Consider the following 20492-nt stretch of genomic DNA (forward strand, 5'->3'; position numbering starts at 1 on the left):
TCCTCTGATAAGGGCAAGTTATATTGGAATAGAGCCTACCCTAATGACCTCATTTTAACTTAATTACTTCTTTATCTTAATTTTTAAAAAGATTTTATTTATTTTAGAGTGTGCATGCACAAGGGAGCGGAAGGAAGAGCAGAGGGAGAGGGAGGAGGAAAGAATCTCAAGCAGATGCTGCACTGAGTCAGAACCCCATGTGGGGCTCGATCTCATAACCCTGAGATCATGACCTGAACCAAAACCAAGGGTCCAACGCTTAACCAACTGAGCCACCCAGGTGTCCCTTAATTACATCTATAAAGACTCTTCCACAGGTTGTTTAAGATTCAGTCTCTCCCTCTCCCTCTGAATACCCGCCCCCCATATACTCTCCCTCTAAAACAATCACAAAAAAAACCCTATCTCCAAATACACTCACATTCTGAGGCACTGTGGGTTAGATTTCAACCTATACGTTTTGAGGGGACACAATTCAGCCGTAAGAGTCCATGGAAGGGCTTTAGGGGCTTTGCGAGCCCCTCAACTGGAATACTGTACGTTGCCTAAGTGAGCATTCGTCTGAGACGTGTCCACAGCATGCAACCGATTCTCAGAGGGGTCTGTGATCCCTCCAATGGCCTATTGCATTAAGTGACTCAGGAGGGAGTTAAAGCTATGGGGAGAAGGCCTAAAAACACCACGTGCATCAATAAACATGGTTTGAGGGGCACCTGGGTGGTTGAGTCGGTTAAGCATCTGCCTTCGGCTCAGGTCATGATCCCAAGGTTCTGGGATCAAGCCCCACCTGGGGCTCCCTGCTCAGCAGGGAGTCTGTTTCTCCCTCTGCCACTCCCCCGCTTGTGTTTGCTCTTGCACTCTCTTGCTCTCTCTCTCTCTCTCTGTCAAATAAATAAACATGATTTGGGGTTCAATGGCCCATGAAAGAAGAGAGATGAAGCTAACTACGAGACTCCCAAGTCCTATGGTGAGGCACTGAAAATTCTGTTGGAACTGATAATGAGGGAAAGGGGATTTTTATTTGGGGACCTTATCTGAATTTCATAGCAAATTGTGTGATTTCCATGACTGTCAATAAAAAACACTGGTGATTTTCCATAACTAAGTGGATTCAGTGAAACTAACCTTCTGCTTAGTATGTCCTTGCTAATATTTTCCTAAAAAGAAAGTCACAGAGCTACAAAACTGTCGCCAGCTGCTTCTCATTAAGAATGTGGTTAGCAGATGTGGGTTTTCATAGTCGTAACGCATGAGATAGTTAATCCATTTTTGTGGGTTTCAAATAAATAGTGATTTATCTTGGCGGGATGAATTTTAAAATGTGCTTGCATCAGCTAAAGGATGTATTCACCTTTCCCTCTTGGACTTCATGTTTGCGCTGGAAAGAAAAATACGGTTTAGGATATTTCTCCTGGAAGGCAAAGGAGTACTGCCCTTTGAAAGGGACAATTGATCTCACTGTCTTCTATCTGGGGAAGAGTCATGCATGGATAAATATTCAAAGTTGGATGTCGGATTGGTTATCTTACAAGCTTCACTCTTCCTTTGGTCTCTTTAGTGGTAATTGAGCAGTTCTCATTTTTTGTTCCTCTGGCATCAGGCCGCCTTTGTGGTGGTGACCTTCAGGCTTGCTAAGGGCTGCAATTTTGCCCGGGGCCCTCCTTCCTTATGAAATTACACAACACTCAAACCTTGGAACGAACCCCAGATCCACTAATTCTTTCCTTTGATGGACTCTTGGCAATATGTACTCCCTTTCAGCCAAAACGTAGCTTTATACAAGATCTGTTCGTCACCGAAATTAATTTGGCCATTTGCCTTTTAAGCCTGGAACGGAGCAGTATTAATGAGAGACTCATTCCTAGATAAAGCATAGACTCTAAGCTTGAGAATCTGTACCAAAGGTTTTTCTGTTGCTGCTGCTGAAGGTCAACACGTAATAATAACGGCAGCAGGTACTTGTAATGGAACTCTTTCAGGGTGGCAGGTACAGTGTTGCTGAACATTGCACATATGGCATCCTGGTCAGTACTCACAACCACCCTTAGAGGTAGATCTGAATTTTTCTGAATAAGACATTGAGGCCCCGACCTCAGCCCCTCGCCCATTGTCATACAGTATATAGTAAGTAACCAGACTACAATTCAAATCCTGTGCTCTTAATTACCAGGCTATATTATACATCTACTATGAGGGAGAAGGGGGGAAAGTGACCATTGGGTTTTGAGAGAACATAGAATCAAAGCCTAAGTCATCAAATTGTAGGAAACTATGGAACTGAGAGAGCTAATCCAACCCCCTAATTTTAAAGGAGTAAAAAAATTGGGACACCAAGGTGGCTCAATTGGTTGGTTGTCCCAACTCTTGGTTTCTGCTCAGGTCATGATCTCATGGTGCTGAGATCAATTCCTCCACCAAGGATCTGAGCTCAGCCAGGAGTCTGCTCTAGAATCTCTGTCTCTCCCTCTCCCCCACATTTGCAGACTCTCTCTCCCTCAAATGAATAAATCAATCTTTAAAAAAAAAAATAAATACATCTTTAAAAAAAATAAAAAATAAAAAATAAATAAAATAAAAAATAAAGTAGCCGTGATCCCTTCCCTGTTCTGAGAAACAATAAGAAAATAGCTTGAGGGATCCCTGGGTGGCGCAGCGGTTTGGCGCCTGCCTTTGGCCCAGGGCGCGATCCTGGAGACCCCGGATCGAATCCCACATCGGGCTCCCGGTGCATGGAGCCTGCTTCTCCCTCTGCCTGTGTCTCTGCCTCTCTCTCTCTCTCTCTCTCTGACTATCATAAATAAATAAAAAATTAAAAAAAAAAAGGCAATCAGAGAGATAATCCTTTAAAAAAAAAAGAAAATAGCTTGAGCAGAGAATACATACTGAAAGGTGAGAGGAATGAAAGGTTATTAGGAATTATCTCAGCCATTTTCTTTTTTGGAGGCAGATAAAATAACATGCCTGTTTAGAGAATTATCTAGGCTAGTCTCTCTGTCCCTAAGAAACCATGGTAACAGATGTGTACGCTTTTTATTTCAGATTTCATTATCCACAGTACATAGATTTCCACTGACTACTTGAGATTTCCTAGATGGTAATTTTCACTCTGCAAGGAACCAGTAACCTTCAGAGGGATTATGTGAAATGACTACAGCACAGGAGGCACTGAATTTCAATTAATCACATGTTTAATTAGTTCCTTCTCAGCAAGGCAATATTTTTGGAATAGTGGGGATTGAAAAGGAGTCAATGGGTGGTCCTTGCCCTCCTGTATTTTATAACCTACTTAGGCAAAACAGGCAGGCAAAGAATAAAGTTGTTCAAAGGAAAAATCCCAGCATATTGGGTAGACAGGGAAACCGAGGATGAGATCTTGCCATGTGGGAAAGTAGTTGAGAGGAGCAGGAGGTGTTTGGATGGCCTCATCGGGGAACACCAACTAGAGGAACATGGTTAATCTGAACACAGTGATGGGAGAGGACATTGAAAATTAAATTCTGATGGAGGACCAAAACAGCTCAATAAATTGGGAATTTTTCAGGGATATATTTTAAAATAATTTTTTAAGTAAAAACTCCCAAGTAACCCAAATAGCAATCTCCATTACCTTCTCTCCTCCTAGAATTAAATATTTTATCACATAACTTACTATCTTATTTTTTTTTTAAACTTACTATCTTATATAAGTGCCCCTACTATTTAGTTGGAAGATCTATGACTTCCTCCAACTCTGTTGACCAAAAGGTCTTGATACTTTTGGGAAGAATTTCCAGCACTTCCCTTTTGCTAACAAAGGTGTTGTCGAGTGCCCAACCTCTGGATGATCGTGGACGTAAAAGTGTTCAAAATAATGCTTATACTCCAAGGAATCAGCTGCCAAGTATTCTTTAATAAGCAGAAATTTCACATACCTCAGGCCTCTGGGGGCTCACGGCTCAGCTGGAGCAAAGCCAGAAATGTCTGTGACTGCAGATGCACTTGGGCACATTGGGACCTGCTGGAACAGGGAACTGGCCCCATTGCAATTGATTTAGGAGAGGATAGGAGGGTTGAGCTTCTGCTGACATTTGCAGCTTGGAAAATCCTGCTCCACTAATTGCAAAGAAGATTCTGCTGTAATGATTTTTTTGGTAAGAACTTTTCTCATTTTCAATTGTTTCTTCATTTGGGCTCTGGGTACTTTCCAGTCTCCATTTTTATTGTTTTAACTCCTAGTATAGGAGGCTCTTTGAATGTTCCTGCCCACACATGAATGTGCATTCACAGAGAAGTGCATGGACATGGCTCACAAGCTTCAACATGTACTTCATGAGCAAGCAGGTATACAGACCCTTTTATGGGAACTGGTGCACATTCCCTCTGCTTGCAGCCCCGCTCCCCACAAGTGAAAACATGGGGATTTCACTCTTACTGCCAAAGGAAAATTAGATGGCATGTTTTTTGTTTTTTTTTTTAAGGTTTTATTTATTCATGAGAGATAGAGAGGCAGAGAGAGAGAGATAGGCCGAGAGAGAAGCAGGCTCCCTGAGGGGAGCCTAATGTGGGACTCGATCCCAGGATTCTGGGATCATGACCCGAGCCAAAGGCAGATGCTCAACCACTGAGCCACCCAGGCACCCCGGATCCTCATTTTTGAGGTCTGGAGTGTATAGTAAAGCCCTGGACCAGGAGGCTGGAAGACCTGAGTTTTTTTCCTTCCTCATTGTGGACTTTAGGATAGACTCTTTGGTAGTCTGGGCCTCAGTTTCCTCAGCTCTCCCAGCCCGTGAAGCTGGAAGTGGGTGGATTGCAACACTCATGCCTTTGGATAGAAGCCACCACAGGTTCTGTGGTGTGCATATGATTTCTGGGGATACCCCTCAACATTTGCCCCAACAGCAGGCCATGACCTCCAGGATGAGAAAGATCTACAAATCCAAGTCCAGGGATCCCTGGGTGGCGCAGCGGTTTGGCGCCTGCCTTTGGCCCAGGGCGCGATCCTGGAGACCCGGGATCGAATCCCACATCAGGCTCCCAGTGCATGGAGCCTGCTTCTCCCTCTGCCTGTGTCTCTGCCTCTCTCTCTCTCTCTCTGTGACTATCACAAAAAAAAAAAAAAAAATCAAATCCAAGTCCAAACTCTTCCATATTTGATTATATGAGGGTTTTCACACTCCTTTCCACCTCCACAGACCCTGTGCTCTGCTCACATTGAATTCTTGCATCCTCCTAGGTAACCATCGTTCTGTAAATATCTTTGAGGCCTCCCTATTGTGGCTGCAGGGCTGAAGAAGAAATGGTCCCCTCTCTCACTCCCGGGAAGTAAACAGGTGATTACAAAGCAGAGTAACAAATGCTGTATTCATGTCTCTGGACCTTTGCTTATGCAATTCTCTCTGCTCCACCTACTCAGCTTCCAGTGTCACCTCTGTGAAGCTGACCCCAGGCCCAACCAGATGTTTCTTTTACTGGCTCTCAGGGTGTTTTCTACATGTCACTTAACCACATCGTATCACCCGGGGTTGGTTGGTTCTCCTTTCTCCTCCCCCACTAGACCGCCAGCTCTTAACTGTGGTATGTTTTATGCAGCTCATCTCCAGACATCAAAAGGAGCTCGGGGCTGAGCGCTCAGTAAATACATCATGAACCAACCGAGGCAAGAGTAAACGTGCAACCAAGTCTTGCAGGCTTGCAAAGTGCTCTTTTTTTTTTTTCCTCTTTTTAAAAATTTTATGTATTTACTCCTAAGACACAGAGAGAGACAAACACACAGGCCGAGGGAGAAGCAGGCTCCCCGCGGGGAACCCGAAGCGAGACCCGATTCCAGGACCAGGTATGAGGACAGATGGAGAGATGCTCAACCAGTGAGCCGCCCGGGCGGCCCAGCAAAGCGCTTCTGAAGCTGATTCTACTCTCCCTGTGGCGGCTGCTCCCGTGAGCTGCGCGGCTGAGGTCAGGCAGGGCTTTCGGGGGTGGCCTCCGGAGGCGAACGCGGGGAGAAGAGCGGCCGGAGCCCCGCGCGTCTGTCCAGCGAGCTTCAGGCACCGCGTCAGCGCCCGAGTCCGCCTCCCGGAAGCCGCCCCGCCCGCCGGCCCCGCCCGCCGGCCCCGCCCGCCGGCCCCGCCCGCCGGCCCCGCCCCGGCCGGTGGGCGTGGCGCCTCATGAATAATGAAACGCCGCGGGGGGAGCGGCCGGCCCCGCCCCCTCGGGCGGGAAGGGGGAAGCGCCGAGGCTGCCCGACTGGAATGAGGGTATCTGCGGCGGCCGCGGCGGCGGGAGCGGGGCCGGCCATGGCGGTGTGGACGCGGGCCACCAAAGCGGGGCTGGTGGAGCTGCTCCTGCGGGAGCGCTGGGTCCGGGTGGTGGCCGAGCTCAGCGGGGAGAGCCTCAGCCTCACGGGCGACGCTGCGGCGGCCGAGCCCGAGGCGGCCCTGGGGCCGGCGGCGGCCGCCTTCAACGGCCTCCCGAACGGCGGCGGCGCCGGCGACTCGCTGCCCGGGAGCCCCAGCCGCGGCCTGGGGCCCCCGAGCCCGCCCGCGCCTCCGCGGGGCCCGGCGGGCGAGGCGGGCGCGTCGCCGCCCGTGCGCCGGGTGCGGGTAGTGAAGCAGGAGGCGGGCGGCCTGGGCATCAGCATCAAGGGCGGCCGCGAGAACCGGATGCCGATCCTCATCTCCAAGATCTTCCCGGGGCTGGCGGCCGACCAGAGCCGGGCGCTGCGGCTGGGCGACGCCATCCTGTCGGTGAACGGCACCGACCTGCGCCAGGCCACCCACGACCAGGCCGTGCAGGCGCTGAAGCGCGCGGGCAAGGAGGTGCTGCTGGAGGGTGAGCGGGGCCGGCGGGCGGCGCGGGGCGGGCGGCGGGCGGCGGGCGGCGCGGGGCGGGGCGGGGCGGGCGGCGCGCACTCGGTCCCTGCCCTCCGGCCCCTTCGCGGGGAGCCCGTTCCCTCCCCCTCCGCGTCCTCCGCTTCCCCGCGCCGTTCCCCGGCTCCCCCCGGACCCCGCTTCCTGGGGCTTTGCGTGTGGAAAAGCTGATGCTCCTTGCAAGGAAAAGTTGGCTTGCAGTCCCCAGGCGGGACTCGGTTGAGATTTAGTACAAAGCCCCGGCGCTTGAAGCCCCGCCTCTGCAGGATAAGCTGACACTAAGGACCGGAGGGGGCCCGGAGGGGGCTCGGAGGGGGCTCGCCGGGGCCGCGGAGGGCTCCGTGTGCCTCCCGAGAGGTGCCGGGGTGGCGCCTTCTGCTCACAGCTGGCTCTCCCCCGCGACGGGGTCTGTTTAAAAAAAAAAAAAAAAAAAAACAACCCACCCCCACCGACGCCAGGGGTGAGCTTGGGCAAATCAAACTGCTGGTTAATTTATAGGGATTTAACCCATCATTGGCCCCGCTCGACAGTAACCAAAAGAGATCATAGCACTTGGTCGAAGCAGAGAGCTGAAACAGCAAGTTTCGGTGGCTAATGAGCCTTGTTTAACAGTCGAGGCTCACGTGTTTGAACATTTACTGCCAGCGAGAGTTTTTGCCCCTTTTGCAAGAGACTAGTGCCAGCTTCCTACCCTCCAGAGACTTGCTGCTGCAAGGCTTTAAATGAAGCCTGAAATGGTACATCTCAAGATATGTTTGAACAGCCACTATTATTTTTTACTTTAAGTACGTACGTGATCCGTAACCTGGATCTGTTGTGATGAATTTATGGAAGGCAAGAGTAAATCTCATTTCCGTGAAAGTGCTCGCGCTTGTTGGAGGTGACCGAGTGTTTTAAGTGTGATCGGAAAAGCCAGTTGCTTACTTCAGAGATTTGTGAGCAGTTGCCTTTCTCTCACTGGTGATTCAGTCATTCGAGGAGCAGGCATTTATTACTGGATGTATAGAAGAGGATGTAAAGCATAATGGTTCTCTTTTTGGTCTCTAGTTGGGGACGTGATGGAAAAATGCAAAACGACTTTAAGTTAAGTGATTATGTAATGCAAACTATATATAAATGCCAAGGGAATGCAAAGTTAGGAAGTAGTGGCAATCGGGATTAGTCAGGGAGGCCTTTTTCAAGGAGCTGAATCCTGAGCCAGGTCTCTAAGGAAGTAATGGACATAGACAGAGATGAGTCAGGAGGGTATTCCTGGCAGAGGAAGAGCAGAAGGGAATGGGTGGGGAAGAAGGGTAGGCAGAGACCAGTCATGAAACTGAGAGGTCAGAAGTCCAGCTTGGCAGAGTGATTTTTCACTTTTTTTCCAAATCGGGTTGTAAATATTTGGAAAAATGTTAGTTTGTTTGCATGTGCTCTGAGTGTGAAATTCCAGTGTCCCATCTCTATGATAATCCTATTTATAAGTCTTATTTATATCTCATGGGTGGGGCCAGACACTGCTCCGAAATTAGTGTTAATAAATGGAGCAAAATTATAGACTGTGGCATAGGCAGTGAGTATATAAAAAAAATTGTAACCAGGGACACCTGGGTGGCTCAGCTGTTGAGTGTCTGCCTTTGGCTCAGGGCATGATCCTGGGGTCCTGGGATCGAGTCCCACATCGGGCTCCTTGCCTGGAGCCTGCTTCTCCCTCTGTCAGTGTCTCTGCCTCTCTCTCCGTGTCTCTCATAAATAAGTAAATAAATCTTAAAAAAAAAATTGTAACCTTAAATGTGCACCTTGAAGTTGGTCTAGCTAAGCATTTGGTTATAAATTCTTAGAACCAGAATATTGAAGTAGTACTATTTATGTAGTACTAGGCGGTAATGGGCAGACATTTCAGCTCTTTGCATGCTATATTTTTTAACAACCCAGTTTCTTGTTTAGCTATATTTTGAACCTGGTATTCATACCAATTAAATGAAGATCATCTGGTAAATGTTTCCCAGTATTCATTAGTCTAAAATAGGCCACTTGGGCTTTTAGGAGGAGGCTTTGCAAATAGCAGCATAATAACATATTTATTGAGTGCCTTTTTACCTAACACACAGGTTCTATTTTATTTTCCTATTTTTGTAAATGACAAGCAGTTTTTGTCCTTAAATGTGTGGGGAAATATGAAATTACACTTTTTAAAAAAATATATTTTATTTATTTATTCATGGGAGAGAGGGAGAGAGGCAGGCAGATACACAGGCAGAGGAAGAAGCAGGCTCCATGCAGGGGGCCCGACATGGGACTCGATTCCGGGTCTCCAGGATCAGGTCCTGGGCTAAAGGTGGCGCTAAACTGCTGAGCCACCTGGGCTGCCCGAAATGACACTTTCAAGCCAAAGAGATAAAAATAAAATAAAATAACTTAGAATATGTGATAACAGTGACTTAGTTGAACTAGTCAAACGTTATTTTAAAATCAAGAGCTGGTGTTCCATCCAGGTAGACCACTGCTAAAAGATAGATTTTATGCTTAGCCCTTAAAGTTTTGGAACCTCCATTAGATGTCTCAGAACTTGAAAAGCTGCCCTAGTAGCACAGTGATGCTCTTTTGTGATGTGGGCAGGGAATTTCAGGCATGCCCTGGCCACCCCCAAGCAAAAGAAAGCAGTAGTCTCTGGTTGCTTGTGGTTAGGGAACTGAGCTAAAGGGTTTCTTTTTATCTCATGAATTTGTTGGGATTATTCGTTCATACAGCAAATGTTTACTCAACTCTACCATGTGCTAGAGGCACTTGAAGATACCTGGTTCCTGCCTTCAGGAAGTTTGGAGTTGAGATAAGAGAGAGATGAGAAATAACTATAACAAAGGGCTAAAAGTGATTTTATAATAGAACTCTGGAGAGGACACGGCACAAAGGAAGGAGAGATCTATAGAGATCTTGGTTCCCTGCCCCGCGTTGGTGGGGTCAGAGGTTGAGGATGCCTGGGAAAAGGTTGAAGGAGAAGTTGAAGCTTCCCCTAAGACACAGCTGCCACCAGTAAATACACACAAATGAGAGACAGTAGGAAGTTATTTTGCCCAGTGAGGGTAAGTACAAATGAGGACTTTGTGGTCAGACAGACGTGGGTCTGTTTCTGGCTAGTGGTTTGTAACCCCTAGGCAAGTTACTCAACCTGGCTAAGCTTTAGTTTCCTCATCTGAAAAACCAGGATGGTAATGATATCTCCCTCAAAGGTTGTTACTCATTTGACGGTTTGTGACCTGGGTGCTATCTTAGGGACTGGGAATACTACAGTAAAGGACAGTAACAAAAACCAAGGTCTGAATGAGGAAGGTAAGACAGGGTGGGTCATGAAGGTTATGCTGCGAGATTACACAAGCACTCAGAATAGGATAACAAGTTGTTAAAAGCCAAGATGCATTTTGCTTGAAAAGAAATATGTGATAAGAATGAGGATTGCTTTAGGTGAACAGATTAAAAATGAATTTGCATTTCCTGGTTGCAAACACCTTTTTCTAATCCCGTTCTCATGTTTTTCTGTAATCTCCTGTATAGGCCAACTTTTATATTGTTAAATTTGCGTTTAGTTTCCCATCCCTCTCATTTTTCCTCTTCACATTTACCACTCAAAACCTTACCCTTGATTTTAGTCAGAAGGCTGAGAAGTGGTTTTACCACTCAGACCTTAAAACTTGGTATTCACTATGTGCTTATAGTTTGGGCTAGTGACTGTTGTTAGCATTGATATTAAGATATGCTATGTAGAGATACTCAGATTGTAAGCATAAAGGGATGATTACTCACCTATCAAGTATTGTGTATTAAATTTACTGAATCATGAGTGCTAAAAATAGTCTAATTAGAAACCTTCTAGAATTTATATTTTTAGGGCTGTGAAATTAACTAAATGAACACAAATTAGGCTGTACATCAAAAAATGTTCCAGAAGAGATTAGGGAAAACAGTATTAAGTATCCAGCTTAAGGTTTGATATTTGAGAAAAGATTTTTTAAAGCAGTTCTTATTGGAATATTATATGAAAATTGTATTTTATTGCCTAAATATAGTTCCAGAAGTTTTGTTATCAAATCTCCTGAAAAGAAGATGGTTAAGTGTATAGAGAAGTGGATTGGCATGAAATTTTAACTTGAAAATGGAAAATGATTTTTGTATCCAGAATGGCTTGAGATTTTGAGTGTTATATATAATATGGTTCTTTTGTGCATGTTAGGGGACATGTAACATATTTTTGACATTATTAGGCTGCTAATTTAAAGAAGCTAGTCTGAATTCCTACATTGCCACTTTCTTCCTTGTTTGTTGGGCAAGGAAAACATTTTACATTTTCTTTGAGACTTTGCATGTATATTCATTAATTTATCTTTTGAAGAACATCTAAATTATCAGGAAGTTTGTGTTTCTCTGTTCCTTTCTTTTTGTTTAACTAGCCTCGTCATGTTTCACTTGAATGATAAGATGTGTTTATATGATAAGCTAATTTTGTCTTTGTAACCAGATTATTTCTCATAGAGTCTCCTCATGCTAAAATATGTTCTCCAAATTATTATCAAAATATGAGAAGCTTATTGATTCTAATATAGAGTGGTTATGAAAATTCTAAGAACATTTTTAAAAACCAATACCAGGGATCCCTGGGTGGCGCAGCATTTTAGCGCCTGCCTTTGGCCCAGGGCGTGATCCTCGAGACCCCGGATCAAATCCCACGTCGGGCTCCCGGTGCATGGAGCCTGCTTCTCCCTCTGCCTATGTCTCTGCCTCTCTCTCGCTCTCTCTGTGTGACTATCATAAATAAATAAAAATTAAAAAAAAAACAATACCAGGTTTTACTTTGGATCTTAACTGATAACTCAGTAACTTCAATATCTTACCTGCTGTGTAATTCTTCCGGGATAAAGGTAACTTTATTTGGTGATCAAATGTGTGTCTTTTGTACATAAGGAATGAAGTGCATCCTGTGGCTGTGGAAGTGTTCCGCCGTTGTTCCTGGCTAGATTTACATTCTATCCTAACTAACTGACAGCGTATAATGCCGCTTACTTGCATTTTCCACTAAATAGCATTACTTTTTTTTCAGCATTTTAAAATTATCTCTGCATTTTTATCTGTATATTCTTGTTTGACCTTTCCACAGTCCTTGGAGATGATGGGCTGTTTATCTTTGTTTTACAACGATTACACTATAGCTCATTAAAGTTAGGTGAGTTACTAAAGGTCTCAGAATTTCTCTTGATTTTTAGAGGAAAATGTTAATGTTCTTTGGGCATAAGGAAAAGCCTTACCTGGAATTTTTAAAGTTGTAAAGTCTTATCTTCCAAATGAGGAATTAATGACCAGAGAGGGTTAAGTGGCATGTTTGAGGTCAACTAGCTAATTAGTGGTGGAATTTGGACTAAAACCCAGATCATTGCTTTCTCTCTTATACTATGCTACCTACAATCAGTTACTCAGGTCTCAGCCTCTCCTGTGTATCATCATGTTGCATTGAGTTGTGAAAGATCAGCGTGCAAGATAAGTTGAAGTTGAGTCTTTGGCCTCAAAGAACTTAAACTAAAATTGGGGAGAGAAAACTACCACATGGAGAGTAAGTGATCAAATGTGTAGTACTCTCTTCAAGAGTTCTGTGAAGGGAATGATCAGTTGTGGCGGGAAAGGGTAGAGTGTGACATCATGGGAAAAGGATTATTAGATCTGAGGCTTGAGAGACAGGTTGCTTCTCAGTAGATGGAAGACCTTCCAAGTTGAGGGGGTAACCTGTACTAAGGCCAAAATGAGCATGACATATGATAGGAAGTGAGGAGAATAGGAATGGACTTGGAAGAAAATAAGGTTGGGTAGATAAATTAGAGCCAGATTATGCAAGGCCTTGAAAGCCAGCCAGAGGAATTTGGACCTTTTTCATTCTGTCAGTCAACATTTATTAAGTACCTATTGCAAACAAGGTGTTGTAGTAGATGCCGGGAATTAAAAATTGGGAGTAATCCTTGCCCTTTAGGCTAGTAAGGAAACAGTTATAATAGGTTGTGATAAATGCTTTAAAAGAGGTGAGAACATGGTGCACTTGAAACAGTGATAGAAGTGCAAAGGAGATAGTACATCAAGGTAAGAAAGTGACAAGTAGTTGGTGTGTTGAGAGAAGTTAATCATGGTAAGTTATAGGAAATGTGTACCCAAAAGTATGCTGGGAAGGTGGGCAGAGGCCAGAGATCATCAAGGGCCTTGTAGGCAGTGCAAGCAGTCATCTTTAAGTGGGGTCTATTTTTACTTTTCAACCTGAAAAAAGAACTTGAGCTTTATTAATAGTTAATATATGGGTGACACTGGTTCTTTCAGTCTTACTGCTATTATCATATTGTGACTTACTGTAGTTTACTTGAGCCTGGTTGAGTGGATATACATTATATTGTGTGATTTTAACTAAATTAGTCTTCACAAAATAAACAAGTTGGCTTAAAGATTTGCACAAAGAAACCATGAATTGAAGGTAATTATTACAAACAATAACAAAAAGGTAAAGCTGACATTTCTTCTAGTAGGAGCAGTTTGTCACATTTTATGGTAATCTTCTCTGTCAAAAAGTCAGCCTAAAAAGTGAAATTACCAAGAACACTATTTGAAATGTGGATTAGCACATTATTATTATTAATGAATTTGGCCCTAAGAGTATATTGTAGTTTGAGCCATATAGTAGGTAAGGATAGTATGATTTCATGAGGAATATGTTATTGTGTTAATTTAATCTTTATGCCATTCTCTTGATCCCTATATTTTTTTGATATTTAATAATATATATGCATTAATGAATATTCACAGATTGAGACTGTAGGATTCACATTTTGCCTGATGGGTGTGTGCTGTCAAAAGTTTTAGTCATGGGAGCCACCCAGGCTAATTTAAGTGCTTTAAATGAGTGTTTTAAAAGAGGGAGTGATGTCTTAGGAAGTTCAGAAGGGCAGATGGATTGTAGGAGTTCAAGACATGACGTAAGGGCAAGCAGGACACTGTTGCAACACCATAAAGATAGTGAGACTGGATGGGACAATGTGAAGCTAAGAAATATTAAGAAGATAGAAACATCAGGTATAAATGATCAGTTTGGGGGTTGAGGGAAAGAGAAAAGTAGAGGATAACTTTTAGATTTCTGGCCTGGGAAACCAGATAACTATGAAGCCAAGAGTAACAGGGGAAGTACTGTGTTTTGGGTGAGGATAAGAAGTTTGGTTTGGGGCATGTTGAATAAGAATTACCTGTGTGACATCCTGGTGCAAAGGTCCAATAGCTGGTCTGAAGTGTGGTCCATAATCAAGAGAAATGTGAGAACAAAGATTTATGAGCTATCAGGGTAGAGGTGGTCATTGATGCCACGAGTGTAGATGTAATCATCAAGGGAGAGTGCAAATTAAAAAGAGAAGTAGAACCAGGATGGAATCCTGCAGAACCCATATATTTTTTTTTTTAAAGATTTTATTTATTCATGAGAGACACAGAGAGAGAAGCAGAGACACAGGCAGGAGAGAGAAGCAGGATCCATACAGGAAGTCCGATGCGGGACTCGATCCCAGGACTCAGGGATCACACCCTGAGCCAAAGGCGGACACTCAACCGCTGAGCCACCCAGGTGTCCTGAGCCCATACATTTGAAACAGGAGTGCAGGAAGAGGAATATGGAAAGAAATGGTCCAAGAGGTAGGGAGAGAGCCTAGAAAAAATGTTGCAGTGGAAGTCAGCAAGGCAAGAATTCTAAAAAGGAGAATGTAATCAGCATCTTCAGATACTACAGAAGCCAAGAAAGTCAAGAACTAAAAAGTCCATTGAACTCGATAGAGAACCAGATCATTAGAGTTCTCATAAGAGCAATTTTAGCAGAGTGACAGGATCAAGAGGCAGTGAGTAGACCATGCTTTTTAAAAGTTTCTTAGATAGGATGGCTGGATGGCTCGGTGGTTGAGCATCCACCTTTGGCTCAGGTTGTGATCCGGGGGTCCTGGAATTGAGTCCTGCATTAGGCTCCCTGTAGGGAGCCTGCTTCTTCTGCCTATGTCTCTGCCTCTCTGTGTGTCTGTCATGAATTTAAAAGAAAAAAAGTCTCTAAAAGTTTCTCAGAAAAAGAAGAAGCATTGATGGTAACTACAGTTAAATGAAGTGTCAAGGGAAGGTTTTACTTTTGTAGTTGGCTGTTTTTTATTTTGTCTTAAGAGAGGAAGAATTGGGGCATATTTGTAAAGCAAGGAGAAAAGGCCAACAGACAAGGGAAGAGGTTGAAGAGATAGAAGGGGTGGGGAACTGATGCAATCTGTTTTTGAGCCAGGAAGTGACATGATGGGAACAGAATTTTGGATTGGCAGCAGTGGATGCACTGGATACAATGTGAAGAGGAAAGACCAAAGGTAGAAAAAACTACAGCTGTTGTAATGAAAGCAGCCCATACAGAGGTGATAAACATTGAAGGTGGCGTTGGTGGTAGCACTGGGAGTAGAACAGAAGACGCCATTCAAAAAACATAGTAAAGCAGGTGATTTTTGCCAGGAGTCAGCAGAATCCACTGAGGACCTTTTTCAACCTTGATAGCCTCCTTCTGACTGCTTGAGCACCCGAAGATTCAACACTTGTAAAGAACCTCTGGGCAGTGAGCCTCTGTTGCGGGCACAGGCATGTGATCCCTTAGAGACATTGGGTGGAAAAATGGAAAACTAAGAGCCACTGTTTTAAAAGAGGAAATGACAGGCCTTGGGGGCAGATTGGATGTAATCTATTACATCCAATGAGGTTTCTATCCAGGGATAATAGGAGAATAGTTGTTACCAGTGGGAAAATGTGCAATACTTGGGAGGAAATTAAGCTTATACTATTCAGCTTTGTTATAAAGCACTTGGGTGATACAACTCTGCTAGCTCTGGGGACTGAGAAGAAAAATTTTAGTTTATTTATTTATTTATTTATAAAGATTTTATTTATTTATTCATGAGAGACACAGAGAGAGAGAGAGAGAGAGAGAGAGAGGCAGAGACATAGGCAGAGGGAGAGGAGAAGCAGGCTCCATGTAGGAAGCCCGATGTGGGACTCGATCCCGGGACTCCGGGATCACGCTCTGAGCATAAGGCAGACGCTCAACCGCTGAGCCATCCAGACATCCCAAAATTTTAGTTTATAAACATTACATCTAGTCACATAGCATAAGAGCATATTCTTCCTTTAAAAGGTTTTTCCCTGGATTACAGAAAGGAGCTTTGGCTTTGGAGAAATGACTGCATGTTCTAGTGTGTTTAATGTTTTGTGTCTGGAGAAATACAGTTGATTTGGTTATTTTTATTTTTATTTAGTTACTTTATATGAGTGCAATTGCAAGGAAAATACATTGATTCTTGCAGACAATTTGTGTTTGATTTAAGTTTAAAAAACACAATTCAAGGGATGCCTGGGTGGTTCAGTGATTGAGAGTCTGCCTTCGGCTCACGTCCTGATCCTAGAGTCTTGGGATTGAGTCCTGGATCCGGCTCTGTGCCTCTGCCTATGTCTCTGCCTCTCTCTGTATGTCTCTCATGAATAAATAATAAAAATCTTAAAAAAAAAAAACAACTCATGAAATAGTTTTGTATATGAACAAAGTGCCAGTGATTATGGTGTTTAGTAGATTTTGCCTTTTGGAGGGGTGCCTGGTGGCTCAGTCGGTGAAGCGTCTGCCTTAGGCTCATGTTATGATCCCAGGGTCAATCCCTGCTGCTCCCCCTGCTTGTGCTCTCTCATTCGCTCTGTCAAACAAATAAATAAAATCTTAAAAAAAAAAAAAAAAGATTTTCCTTTTGGAAAAAATAAAAGAGTTATATAAATCAAACTTGGTTTGTTTCTGTGACTTGGCTCCTAAGACATTACTAGAATTCTCTGACATATAACCAGTTAAGAATAATCTGTTATGTATATAACATGTTACACTTCATACTAGGGAAGTGGGAAGCTTGGATTTTGAAAGAGACTCAGAAAAATCATAGACTTATTAGTAAAGTGAGTTGATCAACAAAAAAAATATTTTAAAGTTTTTATTTACTTATTTGAGAGAGAGCACAAGTGGGCAGGGGAAGAGCAGAGGGAGAAGTAGGATCCCTGCTGAGCAGAGAAGAGGGGCCTCAATTTTAGGACCCTGAGATCATGACCTGAGCCGAAGGCAGATATTTTTTTTTTTTTTATGTTTATTTTATTTTATTTTTTTTATTGGTGTTCAATTTACTAACGTAGAGAATAACACCCAGTGCCCGTCACCCATTCACTCCCACCCCCCGCCCTCCTCCCCTTCTACCACCCCTAGTTCGTTTCCCAGAGTTAGCAGTCTTTACGTTCTGTCTCCCTTTCTGATATTTCCCACACATTTCTTCTCCCTTCCGAAGGCAGATATTTAACTGACTGAGCCACCCAGGTGCCCAACAAAAGCTTCTTTTTAAAAAATGAAAGTATATTGAGACGCCTGGGTGGTTCAGTGGTTGAGCATCTGCCTCAGTGCATGATCCTGGGATCGAGTTCTGCATCAGGCTCCCTGGAAGGAGCCTGCTTCTCCCTCTGCCTATGTCTCTGCCTCTCTCTCTCTCTGTGTCTCTCAAAAATAAATAAAATCTTAAAAAAAAAAAAAAAAGAGAGTGTGTTAAAAAAATGAAAGTATATGTGCCTTATTTATGTGCTTTTAGTTTTAAAGCACAGAAGCCAATTTAAGCTAGCTCAGATAAAATGGTGGCAGTATTGTAAAGATACAGACAAGTCTCAGGATTCCAAGAAAAGCTAAGGAGCCAGGCCTCAGTGATGTGAGGAACCAAGGTAGTGCTGAGGACCACTGTTGCCTCACTCCCTCTCACGACGTCCCATCTCAGAGCTTCTGTTTCTCTCTGAGAATATCTTTTGCAAAAGCTTTGTTTTAGTCTTTTTATAGCCTCATTTTAAAAGTATTTAACTCTTAATCTATGTAGAATTTATTTTGACATATCGTCTGCAGTAGAGATTTAACTTTATTTTTCCAAATAGTTAACGGTCTTAGCATTCTTTGTCAAATAATGCTGTTGCATGTGTTGTCTTGATAGTTTGTTGGGGGCTGCCTGGAGTGCCATGTAGGGAAAGATTCCAAAGCCATATCTGGATCTAAAAGGAAAGCATGCTCTACTTGATTAGTGATGTCTGCAATGAGTGTGCCTGCACAGGTGAGGTACACATGCTATGTATCTGCCACCATAAGAATGACCTGTCTTTTCCTCATTGATTTGAAATGCACTTTTTTATATAATTACTTTTTTTATTTGCACTCTGATTCTGGGTTTTCTATTATATTCCTTCCATTTGAGTGTTTTGTAACATACTGAACTGTGTGCTGTACCTTTAACTTTTTTTTTTTTTTAAGATTGTATTTATTTATTCATGAGAGACAGAGAGGCAGAGACAAAGGCAGAGGGAGAAGTAGGCTCCCTGCAGGGAGCCTGATGCACAACATGATCCCAGAGATCATGACCTGAGCCAAAGGCAGATGCTCAACTGCTGAGCCACCCAGGCATCTCTACCTTTAACATTTAATATCTGATGATTCAAATGGGCTATACCAGTCAAGAAAAATTTGAAAAATAACAATAACAATTGCAGGGTGACATAAGTATAAGAATATAGTTCTCCAGATAAATTTTGGAATGATTTAATAATTTAAAAAATTCTTTGTGATTTTGGTTAAAGTTGTATTAAATTCATAAATTAATTTGAAGAAAACTAATGTCTTTGTAATATCTCTTTCCCAATCATTCTGCAAGAAGTAATAGATCTCACTCATCCATGTTCCAATCATGTGGCAAGGAGTATGGGATGTTTTGGTTGGCCAGGCCCAGATCAGAACTCCCCTTGGAGCCAGGGAATAGGGCAGGGGCTCCAAATGGGAAGTAGGGATTTCTCAAAGGACAATAAAGGTGGTATTACCAAAAGAAGGAAGAATGAATTCTAGGCAGACATAAACAACAGACATCCACTATGACATTCTAGAAACATCAGAAGATGGTATTAAAGATTAAATGAGAAATTACTGTATTAAGAGATTTAGAAACTTTATAGACAGGTATAAAAGGGAAGTAGGAAGAATAGACTTGGGTACAGGCGAGCTAGTTGGAACTTTTCAAAAACTCTTGACACTCCAAAGTGAATAATAAATTATTCCCAGCATTTATTTGAATGGCATTTTGAACATTACTTTTTTTTTTTTTAATATATTTTATTTATTTATTTATTCAGAGAGAGAGGCAGAGGGAGAAGCAGGCTCTATGCCGGGAGCCGGACGTGGGACTCGATCCTTGGTCTCTAGGATCATACCCCGAGGTTGCAGGCGGCGCTAAACCGCTGCACCACCGGGGCTGCCCTGAACATTACTTTTGTATGAATTTTAAGCAACTTCAAAAATATGCTTTATGATTATTTTATAACTAGAACAACAAAAATATACAGAACTTAGGGGCAGGCCTTGAAGTTAGAGATAGATTGGGATAGAGAAAAATCTTTGTCTATCAAAATAGTCATGTATGATTTTTTTAATTTTTAAAACAATTTTACTTATTTGAGAGCATGCACATATAACGAGCAGAGGGGAGAGGAAAAGGGAAAGGGAGAAGCTGGTTCTCCACTGAGCAGGGAGCCTGACTTGGCGTTCACAATGCTGGGATCTTGACCAGAGCCAAAATCAGATGCTTAACCAACTGAGCCACCCAGGCGCCCCTGTACAATTTTTTTTAGTAAGAATTATTTTGGTTGCAGAAACCCAAACCAAACTAAGCAGAAGTGGAATGTATCGCCTCATATAGTTCTTAAGACTGGGGGTGGATCTAGGTTTGGGTCCAGAGAGATCCAAAGGCTCAAATTATCTTGGCTGCAACATCTCCTGCTGTGGAGAGTCTAATTCTGTATAGTCAGCTAAAATGGCATTGGCAGTTCTAGGAATATATTGCCATAACTTAATAACTCCAGTTAAAAAAAGAAACATTTTTCTTCTAGCACCCATATAACAATTTCTTGGAAGGACTCTGATTAGCTCTGCTTTGTCTACCTCTTCAAACCATCACTATTTCCAAGATGATAGAGACTGTGATCTAGGCCTGGGTCATGAACGAGCCCATCCCTGGTATATCAAAATTGGCAACCTCATCTAACTGTGAAATGCTGAACAGGGTGGTTTCTAGGCAGACTTGCCTCCATTGTTACAATGCAGACATTGAAGCTATAGAGTTTACTTAAAAAAAAAAAAAAAAAAATCTGTATGCCTAATGTAGAGCTCGAACTCATGATCTCTGAGATCAAGTCACATGCTCTACTGACTGAGCCAGCCAGATGCCCCAAAATATTTTATAGGTAAATTGTAAATTTTAAAAAATCAAAATACAAAATAAAAAAATCTTGAAACAATAGAAATAATAATGATGTTATTGAGAGCTTACTCTGCTAAGTTCTTTACTTGCATTATCACAATTTATTCTTTTAACATCCCTGTGAGGCAGATATAATCAATGTGAAGAAATTGAGACCTGGAGAGATTAAATAATTTGTCCATGGTTACAGTACTTGGGTGATAGAGGCTAGGTAATTATTCAGATTTATCAGACTCCACACCTCTTGGTTATTTATCATTATGATAGACTCCTTCTTTGATGGATCTAT

General features: G+C 43.0%; 1 protein-coding gene across 2 annotated transcripts in view; it reads left to right on the forward strand.

The window, feature by feature from the left end:
• Positions 1-6171: 6171 nt before the first annotated feature.
• SNTB2 (syntrophin beta 2) overlaps positions 6172-20492 on the forward strand; it is a 115910-nt gene continuing 101589 nt past the window's right edge. The window contains exon 1 of one of the 2 annotated variants that reach the window (XM_072816713.1): positions 6172-6804. In XM_072816713.1, coding sequence (XP_072672814.1) covers positions 6225-6804 — 580 coding nt within the window. In that variant the 5' untranslated portion in view covers positions 6172-6224. The remainder of the gene's footprint in view (positions 6805-20492) is intronic. The other variant, XM_072816704.1, reaches the window with a different exon arrangement.

Source organism: Canis lupus, chromosome 3 (genome assembly GCF_048164855.1).
Source record: "Canis lupus baileyi chromosome 3, mCanLup2.hap1, whole genome shotgun sequence".
In the NCBI taxonomy this organism is placed as follows: domain Eukaryota; kingdom Metazoa; phylum Chordata; class Mammalia; order Carnivora; family Canidae; genus Canis; species Canis lupus.